Source organism: Schistocerca serialis, chromosome 6 (genome assembly GCF_023864345.2).
Source record: "Schistocerca serialis cubense isolate TAMUIC-IGC-003099 chromosome 6, iqSchSeri2.2, whole genome shotgun sequence".
NCBI lineage: Eukaryota > Metazoa > Arthropoda > Insecta > Orthoptera > Acrididae > Schistocerca > Schistocerca serialis.
The window spans coordinates 434091226-434111244 of record NC_064643.1 but is presented as its reverse complement, the minus strand read 5'-3'; the positions used below and the strand labels follow the sequence as shown (position 1 = coordinate 434111244).

The window sequence follows — 20019 nt, the reverse complement described above, 5'->3', positions numbered from 1 at the left end:
GTGCACGAACTAATAACTAAATACAGATGAACAAACACAGCACTGGACTTTCTATTACACAATTTTACAGACTAGTGCGGAAAAATCCAATTTGTTTTATAATAGTTAACGTGTAATGCATTAGGGTCTGTGTAGCTAGGTGCTGCATAATAAGTGGACACAATACCTTTAATCCACGTAAGGGCTGAACAGTTTTGTGCTGCAGCTACTGCTCTCACCACAGCTCTTCTAATGGCATTAGCAAGGCTATTACGTATTTATCGATGGAACTGAACTACGTTATTTATTAATACTTTTTCATCTGAGCTTACTCTCTGATAACGTATATTTCCGCAATAACTAAGCATTTTAGCAGACGCCGAGAATAGGCATCAGTTGTAATATAGTATAGTATCAGTATGACTTGACAGTACAGCGCCGAGCAGCCTGGGTCATTTGGGTATTATTAAGTATTGTCGGACGCCTTCGGTCACGTCTGCACATAAACCAGGTTTAGTTCCGCGTTCTGCCATCGGCAGTTGTAAAATAAACAGGTAATACGTATTTTGTAAATCCAATGAATGTCCTCTGATTATAATAAAATCTCATTATAATCTTAAATTTTTTAAAACTAATATCAATAAACAAACAAACTCACCAGTGAGCAAAGTTTGCGACTGGCTCGTTGATCATATCTTCATAGTTCAGACGGTTATCAGTTAGGAAGTGGACTTCGATGTGAAGAATGGACAAGGCGTTCAATCTCTCTCAGGCAACGTAGACTGTAGATACGATTTCAGTCTTTTTAAGAGCCGACAGCGAGCGTTCTACTGAACAATTTGTAAGTGCCATACATAGAAATATTCTAAGAGCAATGTCAACATTCGGAAACACGGACTGTAACCTCTTTTCGTAAAAATTTACTCATTTCGACTGGTATATCACTAATCTATGAAGATTTCATAAGTTCCTCGAAATGTACAAATTCACTAGGAAAGGAAGGCTCTAAATATGTCATGACACTCGGAGTTTTGCTGCCCGTTCAGCAACATCGTCAGGTGAAGTGTTCTTACGGTTACTGAAAACTGTGAGAGTCCAACAGTGTTCTATAGCTTTCGTTCCTCCTCAGTAATTCGGTGCACAACTTAAGGAGTACTGGGACAAATGTTTCGACTCTACATTTTTCCCTTCCAGTCAGAAAAAGTTCTTAAGAGCCCTCTTCTTTGTCATCATGAAGCTTGCGTTTTCGTGATCTTTTGTAGGGGCATTCATAGTCTATATCAATCACAATCTCCATGGATTTATGTTCATAAAGGACGAACATGCCACGAGTAGATGCAATAAATCCTGCAAGTCATTCATACAACTCATGCAGTATTTTAGTATCAATATTTATACTTCGCAATTTCAGATTTACACTATTAAATCTCTGGAGTATGTCCTTCCATACTGTCTTCATGAATACTGAATACTGTTTCTAGTCTGCTGAGTTGATTCAACAAAGCTGAAGCCTCATTTTGCACAAGTGGTTTTTCAAACGTGTTATTGGCAATATGTGTGAGGGCACTGATAACGCCTGCCCAGTTTTCATATAGAATTAAACACGCTTCCTCTCTTGCTGAGCAACGTGTTTTTTATAAACTTTTTACCGTTTTGCTTCCTGGTTGCATGAAATAGTTTATCCCAGAGCTGTGTAGAAGCAGAGAAAAAATTATAAAGGTTTTGCACTACACTGAAAAATGACCATGGTTCCCGACAACAGCTTGCGCCACTAGTGCCGACTAAATTCAAAGAATATGCTGCAAAAGGCACATTATGCACTTTTGGATTTCGTTCTTTAATTCATGCCTGCAAACCAGTGTAGGTTCCTGACATATTGCTTGCGTTGTCATATGACTGAGCTCTACAGTCAGTAATGTCAATGGAATTTGTAGACAGGACTTTAGTAGTAGTATGAAAGATAATTGATAAACATGTGAAATGTCCGCAGTAGAATCTACTATTATAGAGAAATATTTGGCCTCTTTTATTTCGCTTACGATAATTCTTTTTTTCGTTCAGAAAGAAGCTCTCTTATTTCATCACAGATTGTTGAAGAAAGAAAACTTGTATGTCCCTGCCCTGGATTTCCATATCGTTAAATGTGCCCTGCGAGAAAAGAATCAAACTCAGCTATAACTTCAAGAGACGCCATAAATTGACCATTATGTAATGAGTGGAATCTTTCGACGTGTCCACTTGGGGAAGTCCACGACTTGTTAGCTACTGCAAACACCCTTTTCAACACACTGAGCCAGTTCATTTTTTCTGTATCACCAGATGACTCTTGTTAAGAGTGACAACTCAGAATTTTTGTGTTCTAGTGAATTCTCATGATGAGATAAAATATTAGAAATATTTTTCCAATCTGCTACACCTTTAGTAACAATCGCGGTCTTACCTCCGAACAATTTATATGGTGCACAAAAAACAGCACCGATGCTACGGGAATCTACTAGAAAACCACGCAAAGTTGATGCACCATTTAAAAGTTTACGGTAAAATACATTTTTGTTCATATATCTGGTTTTATCGCCTCTTGATCTCCTTCAATTGGCAAAATCACCATTACAATTTTGATTAATGCCACCTTGTAAGAGAATGTCAACTGTTGATTCATTGACACACTGTTCTGCAGGATCATCACTAACGAGGTTATTTCTTTTTGTAATGCTTGACTTGACACTTAGTTTTTCATGAAACACGAAATCAGGAACAATTTGCTTTTCATTTTCAACTTTCGTTTCGTCTGTATTTACTTCTTTTACAGCAGCTGCAGTGCTAGAAATATCATCCGTACTACTTGAAATCGAACCAGCAACATTTTTTACGAAAAATTTATCTACTCTGCTAAGCGTTTTTAGAACATTGGCTTCTTGTTCTCGCATTTCCTTCGATAATTTCCGAAATGCCGCCCCACTTAATTTTGCACGTTTGCTTTTTTTACTGTTATTCATGTTAAGGCACTTACGAAATTGTCATCCAACAGTCAAAACAAAAGAAAAAAAAATTGTAAATGGAAAGAAAGAAAGACATTATCCAGTTCCAGTTGTACTGCATTGCACACGAGCACAAAGAATTTTCACTTAAACACGGAGCGATGAACTGACCAACTCGGATTGCTCGACGTAACTGTGCTATGAAAGAACGACAACACAGAATAATATAATGTCATTGTCGCCTGTTTCATTGTTGTCAGTGAACTGTAGAAGCACACCAGCTGGCTGGAATTCGTCTCGTAAAGAAAACGGGACGTCCCTTTTTTGGTTTCTGTTTCCCACGTCGCCGGAATTTTAGCTGGGACGCAAAAATGTTGTGAATATTCTTGACACTGCCTTTCTAATTTAAAAAAAGTAGTTTTCTTGGTTGTTGTGGTGTGTTGTCATTTGAGTGAACACTGCTGTTCTGTCTACACGCAAATGCACCTTTTGTTCCAACATAAAATAAAAATAACCTTTCCTCGAAGAAAAAAGCTTAGTTAAGAAGTTTAATATAAAATTTGCAATGCCACGTACTATTCAATTACACAGAGTGGGAGCTTTGATATCGTGCAGGCTGTAGCACAATAAATGAGACAAACGAAAGTTGGTTTCTTCTTTTTTGCCAAAAGTAGCTAAGTAATTAAGTCAATAACATTTTTAAACTATTATGAAGTGTATTTCACACATTATTAGATATTCTGCTTCTGTTCTTTTCGTGTGAACATGTGTTCAAAAATATAAAACATTTCCAGTATCTACATGTTTTGTTAAACGGGTGTTATTAAATCGAAGCTCACATATTGAAGACCACAGAGCCTTCACATTGATTACAGTAATGGAGAATTCACTTGATACTTCCCGAAATTTCTACAAGAAATTTAATTTGTCTGGTTTTATATACTGAGGCCCACACATGTAACAGTATTTAAGAAGCTGCTGATTAGTTTATCATAGCTTTTCAGGGGTCCCGGTATTTTCACCGGGAAAATATGGTAGGATTAAGTAGAAGCCGACAACATTCACGGAATAATGTTTCAAACACTGTATTGTAGATTGCCGTCCTCACAGCTTACTTCAAAATATTTTGAACAGTCCTGAAGATGATACCAGATAGAAACCCAATGTTAAATTTCCATTCAATCACCAAGTAAACTGTGTATTTCCAAGCTTGTATTGTCGAATTTCGTTCTTAAGGCTTATTTAAACTAGCAGGTTGTTAAACGATATTAAAAAATTTTGTCGTTGGTAAGTGTAGTTATTTTAAAACGTGAGAGGTTAAAATGAGTAGAGCAAAAAATTCTACCCACTGGGTGAGGTTGATCAATAACAATTCATGTCCTGGCTCATGTGTAAGATTGTGTTTACACCTTCTATACAAACAAACCTAACGGAACTGCAAGCTCATATCAACATCGCTATTGAACTGATTGACAAGGACATGCAGTGGCAAACAAACCCTCGGGAAAAGACAGCTGGACGTAGAACAATTTAACAGGAAAGTAACACATCTCCGTGAGAGACAAAATAGTTTTAAAGTACCTTAACATTACACACTATTTGTAGCATGTGTGAACAAAAGTATTAACCTTAAATCTAATTTCTGTAATACGTTTCTATTATGTGGACTCTACTTTCAGGAGGCCCTCTGGATTTGAGCAAGGTAACCTGGAATGGCTGGAGAAGCTCTTCCGGCAGACGGTGGGTGACGGAGCAGAGATTCGCCGAGATGACTTCAGAAAAATCGTCGTCTCAAAAAACGTAAGTTGGCAGTTAGTCTTATGGCTTACGTAAGAATAAAAAAAGATGAAATTCTGAGTCTTTCTAACAATCTATCAACCAATCTATCTACCATCCGCTGAAGAGACATCAAATCAACAGAGTAGACCATAATGAGAACCACACGACATCTATCTATTAAACTGTTTTTCTCTAACGCCTATCATATATTTCAAATTTATATTTAAAATATCTGATAATTAAATATTAGTCTCTAATTTCATTAATTTCTTTGAGTCTTCCATATTTTCCCCCAATGCTTTCTTTGTGATTATTCTCATTACTGCCGAACTTGTTACTCAAATACAGCTACCTTACTCTGTAAATTGAACGATTGGGGGGGAGGGGGGTTGGGGTTATCTTCCACCTAATTTTCCAAGCGGAGATCGATTATTTCGTCGTGAAAAAAATGTGAAAATTTTGTATTGTATCTCTCTAAATTTTCCGTGTGTATTGCCTGGTCCTTGTTCGTAAGCTACAAAGTGGAAAGTGCAGGAGTGGACAGCCAAAAACTGGAAATACTATCAGGATTCGTTCTCTCCAAACAATGCACGAGTCGCCAGACTAAGAGGATAAATTCTAGATTTCACATAAGAAGAAAAATAAGTTCTAGTGACATCTCACTCTACTACTTAGGCAGAATGTTGTTAGTTTTACTCTTGGAATATTCTGTGTTGTGCTCTCGTTCTGTTTACATTAAGCATAACGTCAGATGCGAAGTTTAAATTTGTTGGGTTCTTCTGGGTAATGTGACGGTGTGACAGTTTGCAGCTAGTTCCGGAATAAGGCCAAAAAAGTCGGATCGGAAGATTCTAGCAACAATGAAGCGGTACGAAAACTTAACAGCTTGACATCGTCGACAAGGACCTCAAATGGGAAAGCCAACGATCTTTCGACTGCCACGTATCACAAACAATTTCCACATTCTGTTATCTTCATTCCAACGTTCCGTGTCTGATTATTTTTTTAACATTCATCCAATATAACAAGAACACTATGGAAATGAAGACAGATAATAAACTCACATATACCGAAATAATTCACCAGACTTTTGTTGTATTCAGATTATTAATTTAGTATTTTTGTTTTCCTAGCCTTTCTTTACAGAACGGGTGTTCCAGATATTTGACAAAGACAACTCAGGATCAATATCCCTGCAAGAGTTCATCGATGCCATGCACCAATTCGCTGGCCAGTCACCCGATGACAAAATAAAGTTCCTGTTCAAAGTTTATGATCTCGATGGTGAGTATCGCACAACACAAGTATTAAATCAGACACACATCTTGTACAAAGATGCTTAAAGCTTTCCGCTTTCCAGTCTTACAGTGACAAGAGGTTTCCGGCGTCTTTCAGTAGTATATAACAGATATAGAGTTTTGAGATTAATGTATTTTCTGAAAGGAAGAGACTCAGTTGAGGTGTCGCTTTATCTTGTCCTACAACAGTCCATTTAAGGTAAACCATAATTCTATGTTAACATTGACTCAGTAAATGTAATTTTCTCTCTCTTTATTTAAAACCGAAAAGAACCTCTGCACTGCGAAAATTACATCACAATGAAGTAGTAGCTAAATAATAAGAAAACTCAAATACATTCGAAGCAGACACATCATAATAATTGAGGCACCTATAATTTAATGGATGTACGTGGACTTCATAGTTGCATGGAGTTGAGTGTAGCACTGAACGAAAGTCTGTTTAGGTGTAGGGAACATAGTTTTAGCGGATATGAGCGGCCTTTGTTGTCAGAACAAGGAAGAAAAGTTGAGAGCGTAGTAGGTCGAGGCCTTGTGACAGAAATTAATACTACATCTAATTTTTATTACAATGGAGAAATTTCAAGACTTCAAATAGAAATAAACTTTTCAGGAAAATTAATAAGTTTTTTTTTTTTTTTCCAAATGGAGTGTCAATGAACGTAGATGAAACGCACTGCATGCAATTCTGTAGTGTTAAAGGTGTACACATCACTGGAAATAATGTATGAGGGTAAATCAAATTAAACAAAATAGTCTTAATTATTAGATATTTGTATTGATAAGAACTTGAAACGGAAGTCACGTATTCAAGATCACCTAAACAGCTAACTCTGCAACTTTTTCACACTATTTTTGGTGATAAAAATATCAAATTGCTGACTGACTCTTCATATTTTAATTTGCTCTGATCTGATAGTATCATACTGTGGGACAATACTTCAGAGGCAAGTAACGAGGGCTATCTTGATGTCCATTCCAGAACCACATGTAAAAGCATCTTCATAGAGATAGGCATCATGACTATAGCCTCACAGACTACGAAATTTGTTGACAGTTAACATTCACAATTCGAAAACAACAGGAACATTCATAAATTAACACTAAACGGATAAATGTTTTGCATTATCCATCACTCTGTCTTGCAAGGACAGATCCCCAGAGCGAGGGGATCGACTTTTTGAAATTTTCTACAGAGAGATTCAGGTTAGAGGCTCAGATATCACACCATGCAGCTGCTCACTTTTTTGGGCTCTCATTTGCGAGTCAGTGAGAAACTTTCTGAATGTCTCGTGATGCTCTACAGATTTAAAAAAAAGGAGTTTTTAACAGAATGGTTATGTTACAGGCATTACATGCAGTCAGTTATGGTTTCGAATCATGTCAGGTGCTTTGAAATTTCTCATTTTTTTACCTTAATCGAAATGACTTTGGCAATAATTTTTTATTCAGTTAAGTAGATTAAATATAATTTTTTTTCATTTGTCACAAATTACTAATTTTTCAATTGCTCTAATTTTTCTTCCTGTTAGTCTTTTTGCACTTGGAATCTTCGTATATGTGATTTCAGTTCTCTATATTTATCACAACATTTAAGCAATTGAAACTGCCAGTGTGTTGGCTGAAAGACAAAAGACCAATTCTATTTAAATTGGCTGTGCAGTGATTTCCTAAATGAATTCTGAAAGAAGAAATTTTTTTGAATGGTCATCACACACATTTAAAACATAAATTCACACTGCACTATGGGCAAAGTAACACAGATGAAGATTTAAACAAAGAAGGAATTATACATGGAGCGAAATTCAAGTAAAATGAGGAATGGAAATAATGAACAACATGCACAAAAATACAGGATGATCAAGTGGAAGAAATTAAATCGAAGATAATACATATAAATAATTAAAAAATCACACGAACAAAGATTCCAAATGAAAAAGAATGACTGGAAGTTAAAATAAGATCAAATTAAAAAATTAACACAATGATAAAAATGATATGACAAAGACATAAATAAAAAACTGCATTTATCCCAATTAATTGAATAGAAGTAATGATAAAGTCATTCCGATAAAGACTGGAAAATAAAAATTATCTGAGCACTGATGGGATTTTTGAAATGTGTATAAACTTTATTTAAAGATGTTTAACAATTGCAGTTGTTTACATGAACTTTTGACACATTTTAAATGGAAAAGACATAGTTCTGATTTTTGTTTGATAATTTTATAGATGTCTTTAGTTAATAAGAACTCTTTTACTCTTTGATTGTCCTTAGTGATTTTGCGTTATTTGCTGATGAATTTCGCTCAAAGAATTGAAATATTTTGAGTTTCTTTTTAGACTTCAAATGTTTTAGACTGTAAATGTTTTAGATTACACATATCTTGTTCATTTTCATTGTTTCTGGCTTAGTGACATCTATTACTGTGTAAAGGCGGAAAAGAAGCATGGACATGTTGTATTCAAGTATGTGGATTACAAAACACTACAGATCTGATAAAGACACAGGAAAAAAGCACACTGTGAATTATTAATATTAATAACAAAGACAAATTTTAGTACAATGTGGCACACATTCATTTCAATCAGCCTAATAATAGATACGGTAAAACATACATATGTATAATAAAAAAAAGAAACATTTTGTTTAGGGACTTGAAAAAAATCACATTACTTGTCAATGAAGCACATGGCCCCACTGTGTTTTGACAAAATTAGTTTCATGGAGGAGGACAGAGAGAAAATCACATTACTTGTCAATGAAGCACATGGCCCCACTGTGTTTTGACAAAATTAGTTTCATGGAGGAGGACAGAGAGAGGGAAAAGGAGTAAATGTGTAAGTATGGGAGAGGGTATGTGGGAATGGGTGGTTGAGTGAGTGGTCTGTGTAACATGAGAACAACTAAAGTAAGCTTGCTTAGTGGCCAAGGTAAATAACTGCACAGTCCAGCTGAATTCTCATACAGTGCACTGTCAGAAGTGATGAATATGGCTACTGCTAAAGACTTTGTACTTTAAAACGTTTTAGACGATTACGAATTCCATGCATAATTGTGGAGAAAATTACAAGCAAATTGCATCATGGAATGGGGTTTAAGAAAGCGTATGAGCTTTAATGGGGGTCGCCGAGAGATAATGTCTAGCTTACTCCAGTCGTATTTTATGACGAAATAAATCTCGGGTTAACAGCCTGGTGTGAGTGTGCATAGGACACAATATTTCGGCAATCGACCACGTTACCATCATCAGGTGCGCTGATGTACTGACCGGCGGTGGGCCGGCGCCAGGTATATATAGAACAATCCCCCTCCCGCTCCTCCCTCAGGCGCTTCCTATGAGTCGGTGCGGTCCGCGCCCCGCGCGCGGTCCATGTACAGCATCCATTCTCCCGGCGTCTGGGCGCTGCGTCCTAGGTCTTCACGTTCAGGAGGGTCTGCCAGCACCTCTTTCGTTATTCTTCCCTCCTCCCCCGAAGTCGGTACACTCTGGGAAATATCCTTTTTCTTATGCGGGTGATAGCGGGTTCCCACGCCTTGCTAAGGATGTAACAGCTGTCACGATTTAGTTGTGGTTCCCTTACTCTGATTTCTATGGCTTGTTTGATGACACAGTCCCAGTATTTGGAGGTCTCTGTCAGGACTTTGGTTTGGTCATAATCCATGCTGTGGAGTTCTGACAGGCAATGCTCAACGATTGCCGACTTACTGGGCTGTTGCAGTCTAGTGTGCCGTTGATGTTCTCGGCATCGGTCCTCAATGGTACGAATGGTCTGACATATATTTACACTACCGCATTGGCAAGGTATCTGATTAACCCCTGATTTACATAGAATGTTCAAATGTGTGTGATATCTTAAGGGACTTAACTGCTAAGGTCATCAGTCCCTACGCTTACACACTGCTTAACCTAAATTATCCTGAGGACAAACATACACACCCATGCCCGAGGGAGGACTCGAACCTCCGCCGGGACCAGCCGCTTAGATTTACGTAGACCAACACTGCCAAGAAGGCTCTTGGTTTTGCTTGGAGGACGGAAGATGGTTCTCACTTGGTGTTTACGTAAAATGCGTCCAATTTTTCCGGATAAGGCCCCACAAAACGGAATAATAGCCAAGGCCGCCTCCTCCTGAGGTTCATCCTCAGTTTTCGCTGGTGCTGCAGGTGTGGGATGCACAGCCTTCCGGCTTTTCCCTTCCTTGTAACAGTTTCTTCGAAATACGGTGTTCAGATGGTCCAGTTCTTGTTGGAGACTGTCCCTGTCTGAGATGGTGTGAGCTCTGTGTACAAGAGTTTTGAGCACGCCATTCTTTTGTGCCAGGTGGCAGCTATTTACACCCGAAGATAAAGAACACGAAACGCAAGATCCTCAAGGACCTTTTATGCTTCATCCCACCAACCTAAGTCCATTTTAGCTAAATCTGCCTCGTGAGAAAGAGTCGAATATGTCACCTAAGTCAACAGCACTACTAGCAAGCAGAAAGCGATGGACAACCGTCTATGGTCCTTGAAATAGAAGGAAAGATTCTTCTCGAATGTAACTTCGTATTTTTGCACTAATTTTAGTGATAATATAGAAATTCTTTTTTACTTCACATTGTCCTGTTATGATTTAGAGCACAAATCCAATGGTGAAATATGACATTAAAAAGTCCCCGAAAATAGACTAAATATTATATATTCAATGGATTTCAATCTTCGGTGTAAATAACCAACATATACATAAAGTAGGAACCGCGTCACATGTGTGATTAAATGCAGTCATAGTTTGTGCCATTCGCACAACTTCATGTTTGTTTCCCAACATGCTGTAAAGTGCATTTACCTCCATGGCTTCTGTTATTTTGGACACCAATCCGAAGGATGGTTAGATTCAACTCTTCATTTAGGAGAAAACTGCAATGGAAAGATGATATGATGCAACTGCCTTCAACATCGCAATAGAGGAGGCATTGGAGACGTTCCCACCACACCTGCAGGTTGCATAGTCGATGTCTGTCAACTGTGACTGCTGGAGAACTGCTGCAGAACTGCTGCCTTTCTCCAGCTCTATGTACTATCAACAGAGAGGGCTGCTATTTCCACTCTGTAAGCCTTTTTCCCTGTCGCCTGTTCCGTTCGCCTCACAGACCGTCGCAGTCTTCATGCTAACCCGGGCAAGAGGGCGTGCTGAATGCCTCCGAATTTATCTGAAAACTCTTAAAGCTTCTTAAATAAATCAAACATTATTAACATTCTAAATATTTCTCAACACAGTCACCCTTGCGACGAACACATTTCTCCCAACGAGAGACGAGTTTGTTGATACCGTAACTTAGCATGTTAGACTTTGTTGACGGAGCGACAACGTCACCTCTGCTTGCACCACTTAATCACAATCCAAGGGAAGTCCTCGAACGTATTCAAGTTTTGGAAACAGATGTAAATCCGATAGGGCCAAGTCGGCACTGAATGGAGGGTGATCCATGACAGTGAGCCCTAGGCATGTGACTTCACGCGACACTATGGAAGTTCCGTGGCACGAGCGAAAAGGAACGTTTAATGACCTCAAATCTCTGTATGCAGGTCTTAAGAAAAAGATAAAACCTTAAGCACACATTATTCTTCTTACGTGGAAGAAGAATTAATGTTATCTTTACAGGAGCCTGCAAACGCATTTTCTACAACTCTTCAGAGTTACCAGTGCCGACAAACATTCTCAAAATGCTTTCTTCGAAAATACCTGATCCGAACAAGATACCAGCAAACCCCCGATTACGATTCCGTAAAGAATCAGACCCCACTGTACAAAACACCTTCAATGAGGTTGTGTGTTAAATATTTTACGTTAAGCATGTAATCAAGAAAAGTTTAGAAAAGGTTTAAAACTATGCGTAAAATATGATGAAAGTCGCCATATGCCTTCGTTCCCATATACTGGATGAAACTTGGTTTGTAATTGCGCGCCGTTAGTTATGCTACCTTTAGGCACATACACTGTTTCTAACTGTAATACTTAGGTGCTGCACATTTAGAACAGAGCTAGATCTCTTAATAACTAGAGTGAAAGTATTTCATTTTATTTACATTTGGTCAATAATTATATGAAATATTGAAATCAGATTTTTCTTTCCCAAATAAGAAATTCCGTGGTACAAACATATGAATAATTGAAATGAATCACTGGTATCAGTACTCCAGAAAAAACCTGTCTGGACATAATTTGTTGGCGCACTTGAAAGCTTCTGTGTGTCGAACCACAGTACGCGATGGAGAGTGTCTTCGTACCCGCATTGTGGACGGCTGAGAAACCATATGCAATACCTCGGGGGAATGTCACGTTTTCGAAATTAAACGAAATAACTGGTTGATGCATGACTTTGCTATAGTTTGTTACAGCAAATAATTTCAAACATAGAAATAAAACTTATCTCATCACATATTCTTAAATTTGGTTTACTTTTTTTCTGTATGTGCGAGGTATCCCGGAAAGGTCCTGTATACTCCACAACGAAAGTACATTGAACAGCGAAAAGTACTTTGCAGTAATGTTAGTAACTACATGTCTCGCTGTCGCACCTCTATCTTCCTTGAGCGTAAAGCACATACTCGTCAATACGATGGAATCGGAAGTCTCTCTCGGATATCGATTTTCTAAATCTATCCAACATGATTTCGCGAGGACAACACCGCCATTCTTCGAAAGATTCCCGTTGGTTCCCCGAGAATCCGTTAAATTTTAGACAAGCTACAGCTACACGCTACAATCCTATCAGAGAATGTCTGAAATCGTTTGATGTCAGCTGCCATGATGATAAGGACTCCAAACGACAGAGATGTACTGTAGAAACGGTCATACTAGCGCCTTGCATATGGTTTTCTTCACTGGTACTCTGCTAGGGATTTCGTGTGTCAGCCCCATCTCTTATCGATCTGCAGTTTTATTCTGAGCATTTAAACGAGGCTCTGGATGCTCATCGTTAGTGTTGTAATCAAATCTTTTGTTTAACAGCGTATTTTGCATTTTCCACGTTCAAGGAGAGCTACGAGGGCAGTTCAATAAGTAATGCAACACATTTTTTTTCTGAAACAGGGGTTGTTTTATTCAGCATTGAAATACACCAGGTTATTCCCCAATCTTTTAGCTACACAACACTATTTTTCAACGTAATCTCCATTCAATGCTACGGCCTTACGCCACCTTGAAATGAGGGCCTGTTTGCCTGCACTGTACCATTCCACTGGTCGATGTCGGAGCCAACGTCGTACTGCATCAATAACTTCATCATCCGCGTAGTGCCTCCCACGGATTGCGTCCTTCATTGGGCCAAACATATGGAAATCCGACGGTGCGAGATCGGGGCTGTAGGGTGCATGAGGAAGAACAGTCCACTGAAGTTTTGTGAGCTCCTCTCGGGTGCGAAGACTTGTGTGAGGTCTTGCGTTGTCATGAAGAAGGAGAAGTTCGTTCAGATTTTTGTGCCTACGAACACGCTGAAGTCGTTTCTTCAGTTTCTGAAGAGTAGCACAACATACTTCACAGTTGATCGTTTGACCATGGGGAAGGACATCGAACAGAATAATCCCTTCAGCGTCCCAGGATACTGTAACCATGACTTTACCGGCTGAGGGTATGGCTTTAAACTTTTTCTTGGTAGGGGAGTGGGTGTGGCGCCACTCCATTGATTGCCATTTTGTTTCAGGTTCGAAGTGATGAACCCATGTTTCATCGCCTGTAACAAACTTTGACAAGAAATTGTCACCCTCAGCCACATGACGAGCAAGCGATTCCGCACAGAGGGTTCTCCTTTGCTCTTTATGGTGTTCGGTTAGACAACGAGGGACCCAGCGGGAACAAACCTTTGAATATCCCAACTGGTGAACAATTGTGACAGCACTACCAACAGAGATGTCAAGTTGAGCACTGAGTTGTTTGATGGTGATCCGTCGATCATCTCGAACGAGTGTGTTCGCACGCTCCGCCATTGCAGGAGTCACAGCTGTGCACGGCCAGCCCGCACGCGGGAGATCAGTCTTGCTTGACCTTGCGGCGATGATGACACACGCTTTTCCGAACGACTCACCATGCTTTTGTCCACTGCCAGATCACCGTAGACATTCTGCAAGCGCCTATGAATATCTGAGATGCCCTGGTTTTCCGCCAAATGAAACTCGATCACTGCCTGTTGTTTGCAACGCACATCCGTTACAGACGCCATTTTAACAGCTCCGTACAGCGCTGCCACCTGTCGGAAGTCAATGAAACTATACGAGACGAAGCGGGAATGTTTGAAAATATTCCACAAGAAATTTCCGGTTTTTTCAACCAAAATTGGCCGAGAAAAAAAATGTGTTGCATTACTTATTGAACTGCCCTCGTACTATACAGTATTCCAAGTAAAAGTACTGCCTACTTTCTTACAAGCATGATGCGTCAATACTTTCATATAATGTAAAGGATAGGCAGTGAACAGTCTGCTGCGAGTGTTGCTGATTTTACCCTTTATGATAAGTTGTTCATGTATATGGAGAAGTATAGCAGTCCTATTTTACATCCTTGTGGCACATTCCATGTTGCTTTCATTTCTGCTAAACATGCGCCATTCACTATATTATACTGGATTCTACAAGCCAAAATTATCCGAATCAGTCATTCATTTGTGAAGGTATTCCACATGTTCATAACTCGTTAATCAGTTGAGAAAATTGCGCAGTATTTAATACCTTAAAGTCGGAGAATTCATAATTTCTATTTTACCTGCCCTAATTGCGACATCGGAATGCAAATAGTGAGCTGTTTTTCACACTATTGGGTTTATACGAACCTAATCTGATGCTTTGCGAAAACCTTACGTGCCGGCAGATCATCATAATTTTCGAGCTTAGTTTATGCTCTAGGACACTGCATTAAATGGGTGTTAGGGGTACTTGTCTGTGTTTCATTGCATCCATACTTTTAGCACGTTGATAACTGAAATTAATCTACATAAAAATAAAATGTTGAATATCTTTGGAGCTATAAAAGTTTTCTCAAATCTGCAATCTCTCAGTATTGCCCATAGCATGTGCGGTAACATCCACACCCTTACAGCGTAATGCCCATGGTATTAAATACAGAGAGAATAAAATTCCTGCTCTAAGAAAGTAACCTTCTAAGAAAGTAACCCATTTCATTATCTTAACACACATCAAAATACATTCAGAGCAAGTTCTTCGAAAATTGTGTTCAATTTGTAAAAACAAATTTCTGCTTTATTTAAACCCTGAACTCTTGTAATGCTTGTTGTTAATGGTTTTTCTAAGCTTATTTAAGGATTTCTTTTTACAACTACAAACTCATTCTTCTCCAGCAATTTTAATAATTTGTGCTCAAAGCCTAGATCCTGTCAAGGTCATAGGCAATTCCCACAACTCAACCAGACAAATACCATAGAATAAATCTACCGATTTAGTCATATCGCTGAAATAGTTCTTGGTCGGGAGTAAAAACCGATACCTCCCCAGAAAAGGTTTCTTGTCTAAAATTGATTTTGTTCGATCGTAAAGTGTGACTTTTAGTATCTTCAGCTCCATTTATAAACCGTTCAATACTTTCCCTACCGTCACTATACTTAAGTTAGATACAAGACATTTAAGCCGGCCGTAGTGGCCGAGCGGTTCTAGTCGCTACAGTCTGGAACCGCGCGACCGTTACGGTCGCAGGTTCGAATCCTGCCTCTGGCATGGATGTTTGTGATCTACTTAGGTTAGTTAGGTTTAAGTAATTCTGAGTTCGAGGGGACTGATGACCACAGCAGTTGAGTCCCATAGCGCTCAGAGCCATTTGAACCCATACAAGACACTTACATAAGTGTAAACAACTTTCTTGTGAAGTTTGGAGCACGTGGAAATATCGACACCCTGTCCATGTTGCCCCACATTCGTCTGCCGATATTACCGCACTAGGACAGCATGGCAGAGACCAGACTCTAATGGCTTTGCTAATGTTCGGAAAGTTACAAAACACACGATAAGACGCACTAAAATCTGGCTATCTACTAGCACTATAGTTTATCACCATTAAAAAAGTATTGAAACGCTTACCACAGTTCACGAATAAAACAAGAAATTTAATAAAAATAAATTTTTAGCTCCGCAATAAGACCCCCCAGCATGTCCGGGGGCGAGCCAACTGGGGAAGGGCGCCTAACGTGGTACATCCTGTCCGTCGTGCACTTTCTCGTCGTCGCATTTCAGTCCAGCTCATTCTCCATCTCTTGGCCGAGGACACCTTCCTGGGTGCATTTCCACCACGCACTATGCAGTGTCGCTTTCTACGTCGACGATGACAATGGATTTCTTTGCACCTGATATCCAGCACGGTAGCCAGTCCGTTGTGGCGGGGCCGCCGTGTACCCTGTTGGTTGTAGCCCCCCGACCTGCCAGGTGGCTTTTGCTGTGGCTGGGTGGCGCCTGGGGCGGATGACACGCGATGAAGCGTAGTCCATCTCTTGCTGGTGGTGAAAACCAGCAGTCTCCAAGCGATCACGAGCTCAATTCAGTGCACAGAAGTACAACCCCTGGCGACACCATGGGAGGAACGTCCGGCTAAAGATGGTAGCGGATCTTATTCACCCTGGTATCTTGTATGTTCGAGAGCTGATAGGGAATCTTTCATGACGATGAAGCCTCAGTTTTTTGTTGAGTATTTAGAGGACAAGTTCGGGGAGGGCTTGTCCAAAATGAGATCTGGGTCAGTCTTGATCAAAACAGCATCCTCTGCCCAGTCACGGGAGTTACTCACCTGTGACAAGCTGGGGGATGTTTCTGTAACCATCACGCCCCATAAGAGCTTAAATATGGTCGAGGGTTTCGTATTTCACAGGGACCTTCTTTTGCAGTCTGACGATAGGCTGCGCGCCAATTTAGAGCAGTGAGGTGTACATTTCGTCCAGCGTGTCCACCGGCGTCTGAGGGATAATCAGGTTGCGACCAGCGCCTTCATCTTGGATTCTGAGGGTGATACATTGCCCGAGAAGGTCAAGGTGATGGTTTACCGGTGTGATGTAAAGCCCTATATCCTTCCCCAGATACGGTGCTTTTAGTGCTGGAAGTTCGGCTATGTGTCTTCCGGCTGTACTTCCAGCGTCACGTCGAGATTGCAGACGCCCATCACATCTCAATACTCCCTGTGCCCCGCCTCCCATCTGTGTGAACTGTGGAGAGCACCATTCGCCTTGCTCGCCAGACTGCAGAATTCTCCAGAAAGAAAGGAAAATTATGGAGTACAAGACCCTGGACCGACTGACCTACACTGAGGCTAAGAGAAGATTTGAATCACTACACCCTGTACATATGACATCGTCTTATGCCGCCATTAAAACAGTTCTAGCCCCACCAGCTCCGCCACCCCCAGTCACTTCTCAGACCCGGAAGACTACACCTGCCCCCTTGATGGTGTGGGGGGGGGGGGGGCACTTCACTCCCTGTTCCTCCCACACCACCTACTTCGGGAGTAACACCCCCTCCAACCATCAGGGACATCCGTCCCCACTTCTAAGCAGGAGAACTATGTGTCTCCTTCGGCTTCTCTCGCTAGAAAGGGGTCCCTTGGGTCATTCCCTTACCAGGTTTCTGCTAGTGGGAAAGATGACACCCACCTGTGGCTGAAGAGCTCGAAAGCAGCTGGTCGTGGGGATTCAGGCTCATCCGCAGTCACGAAGACTGAGCCAGTGAAGTCCTCCCAGCCAGGGAAACCCAAGGAGCAGCGAGAGAAATCCAAAAAGAAGACCCCCTAAGACCAAGGAAATTGCGGTGGCAACCACACCATCGCTACCTACAAGCTCTGTTTCTGAGTAAGGGGTGCAGATTCTGCTGTCTACTGAGGACCTAGATGTCGCCAGACACACGGACACAATTGATATAGACTGCTCAAGCAATATGTCGATTGCAGCAGGTGACCATGAAGCGTAAATTGCCTCACTGAATATTAAATGCCTTCCCAGTATCACGACGACGTCATCCTCCAGTGGAATTGCGGCGGTTTTTTCCACCGCCTGGCTAAACTATGGCAACTGTTAACCTTTACACCTGCTATCTGCATTGCCCTCCAGGAAACCTGGTTCCCAACAATGCAGAACCCTGCCCTCCGCGGCTATAAGCGATATTACAGGAACCATAGCGACTATAATAGAGTGTCAGGTGGAGTATGCGTTTATGTCCTAAACTCGGTCTGTAGTGAACATGTGCCCCTTCAGACCCCTCTGGAGGCTGTGGCTGTCAGAATAAGGAAGACACAGGAAATACCTGTCTGCAATGCATATCTCCCTCCAGATGGTGCAGTACCCCTTAATGTATTAGCTACACTGATTGACCAACTCTCAAAACCTTTCCTACTTTCGGGAGATTTTAACGCCCATGACCCATTGTGGGGTGGCACTGTGCTTACTGGCCAAAGCAGAGATGTCGAAATTTTACTGTCTCAGTTCGACCTCTGCCTCTTAAATACTGGGGCCGCCACACATTTCAGGGTGGCTCATGGTAGTTACTCGGCCACTGATTTATCAATTTGCAGCCCAGGACTTCTCTCATCTATCCACTGGAGAGCACATGAGGACCTATGCGGTAGTGACCACTTCCCCATCTTCCTGTCACTGCCCCAGCGTCAGACCCACGGACACCTGCCCAGATTGGCTTTAAACAAGGCGGACTGGGAAACTTTCACCTCTGCTTTCACTGTTGAATCTCCTCCACACGGTAACATCGATGTGATGGTTGATCAGGTGGCTACAACAATTGTTTCTGCGGCAGAAAACGCGATTTCTCGCTCTTCACGATGCCCCCAGCGTAAGGCAGTCTCTTGGTGGTCGCAGGAAGTCTCTGAAGCAATTAAGGAGCGTCGGCGAGCTCTACAGCGACGTAAGTAGCACCCTTCCGTGGAGTCCCCCTGCGGGTCCGGGGTCAGAATAGGCCCGAGGTATTCCTGCCTGTCGTACTAAAAGGAGTTTCAACTGTTTCGGCCTTCCATGTGATGGTCCCCCTTGGGGTTTGACCTCCTTTTTTCAAAATTCTACAGAAGTACGAGCCTTTTGGGGAAGGACACCTTACATGGTGTACCACTGGTCCTAAGTGCACTAAGACCTTGGCACTCAGCATTGCACTGGCGTTGTAACCATACCCACTATTCCTCAAATTGGGCCTAAACGCCTGATGGGTTGTCCAAGTTACGCCCATAGTGCATCTCCATCTGCACCAGCGATCATGATGGACTTTCCATGGCACCAGAGATCCAGCACGGTAGCCAGCCCGTTGTGGTGGGGTCGTCAAGTACCCTCTAGGTTGTAGCCCCCTGACAACACAGGGATCGTACTGCCGATACCTGAGCTGCATCCTCCCCACGTCGGCCAAGGAGTAGATGCCCGTCTCCTTGGGGCATCAGGACTCCCGGCAATGGTCATCCTGCCAGGTGGCCCTTGCTGCGGCTGGGTGGCGCCCGTGGGGAGAGCCCCTGGTCGGAGTGGGTGGTATCGGGGCGGACGTTTCGCAGATGAAACGTCAACATGTATCAGGTCGCTCTGCGGCCGCGTCTTTCAAAAGAAAATGTACCGTTTCTAGTTCTGGTTCTCCTGCCCTTTCCCCCTTGGCCACTCCATGGGAGGAGGGACATGCCCGCCGGCTTGGGGCGAAGTACTTCCCCCGCTATTTGGTCTGTTCTCGAACCGATGGGGGGACGTTCGCCACCTCCAAGCCCATGTTCTTTGTTCAGCACATTGAGGACGTCTTCGGGGAAATCGAGGCTCTCAGCAAGATGCGTTCAGGGTCCGTTCTTCTCAAGACCACCTCCGCCACACAGTCGGCGGCACTCCAGGTGTGCGACCGCCTAGGGGACATCCCAGTATCCATTGTCCCACATCTGGCACTAAATAGGACGCAGGGGGTTATATTTCATCGTGACCTCCTGCTACAATCTGATGAGGAGCTCAGGGCCAACCTGGAGCGCCGAGGCGTGCATTTCGTCCGGCGA

General features: G+C 41.7%; 1 protein-coding gene across 1 annotated transcript in view; it reads left to right on the top strand.

Annotated features, from left to right (window-relative positions):
- The window catches only part of LOC126484349 (NADPH oxidase 5), a 500777-nt gene that overhangs the window by 314554 nt on the left and 166204 nt on the right, over window positions 1-20019 (top strand). Inside the window, exons 5-6 of the mRNA XM_050107810.1 lie at window positions 4637-4757; window positions 5870-6020. Coding sequence (XP_049963767.1) covers window positions 4637-4757; window positions 5870-6020 — 272 coding nt within the window. The remainder of the gene's footprint in view (window positions 1-4636; window positions 4758-5869; window positions 6021-20019) is intronic.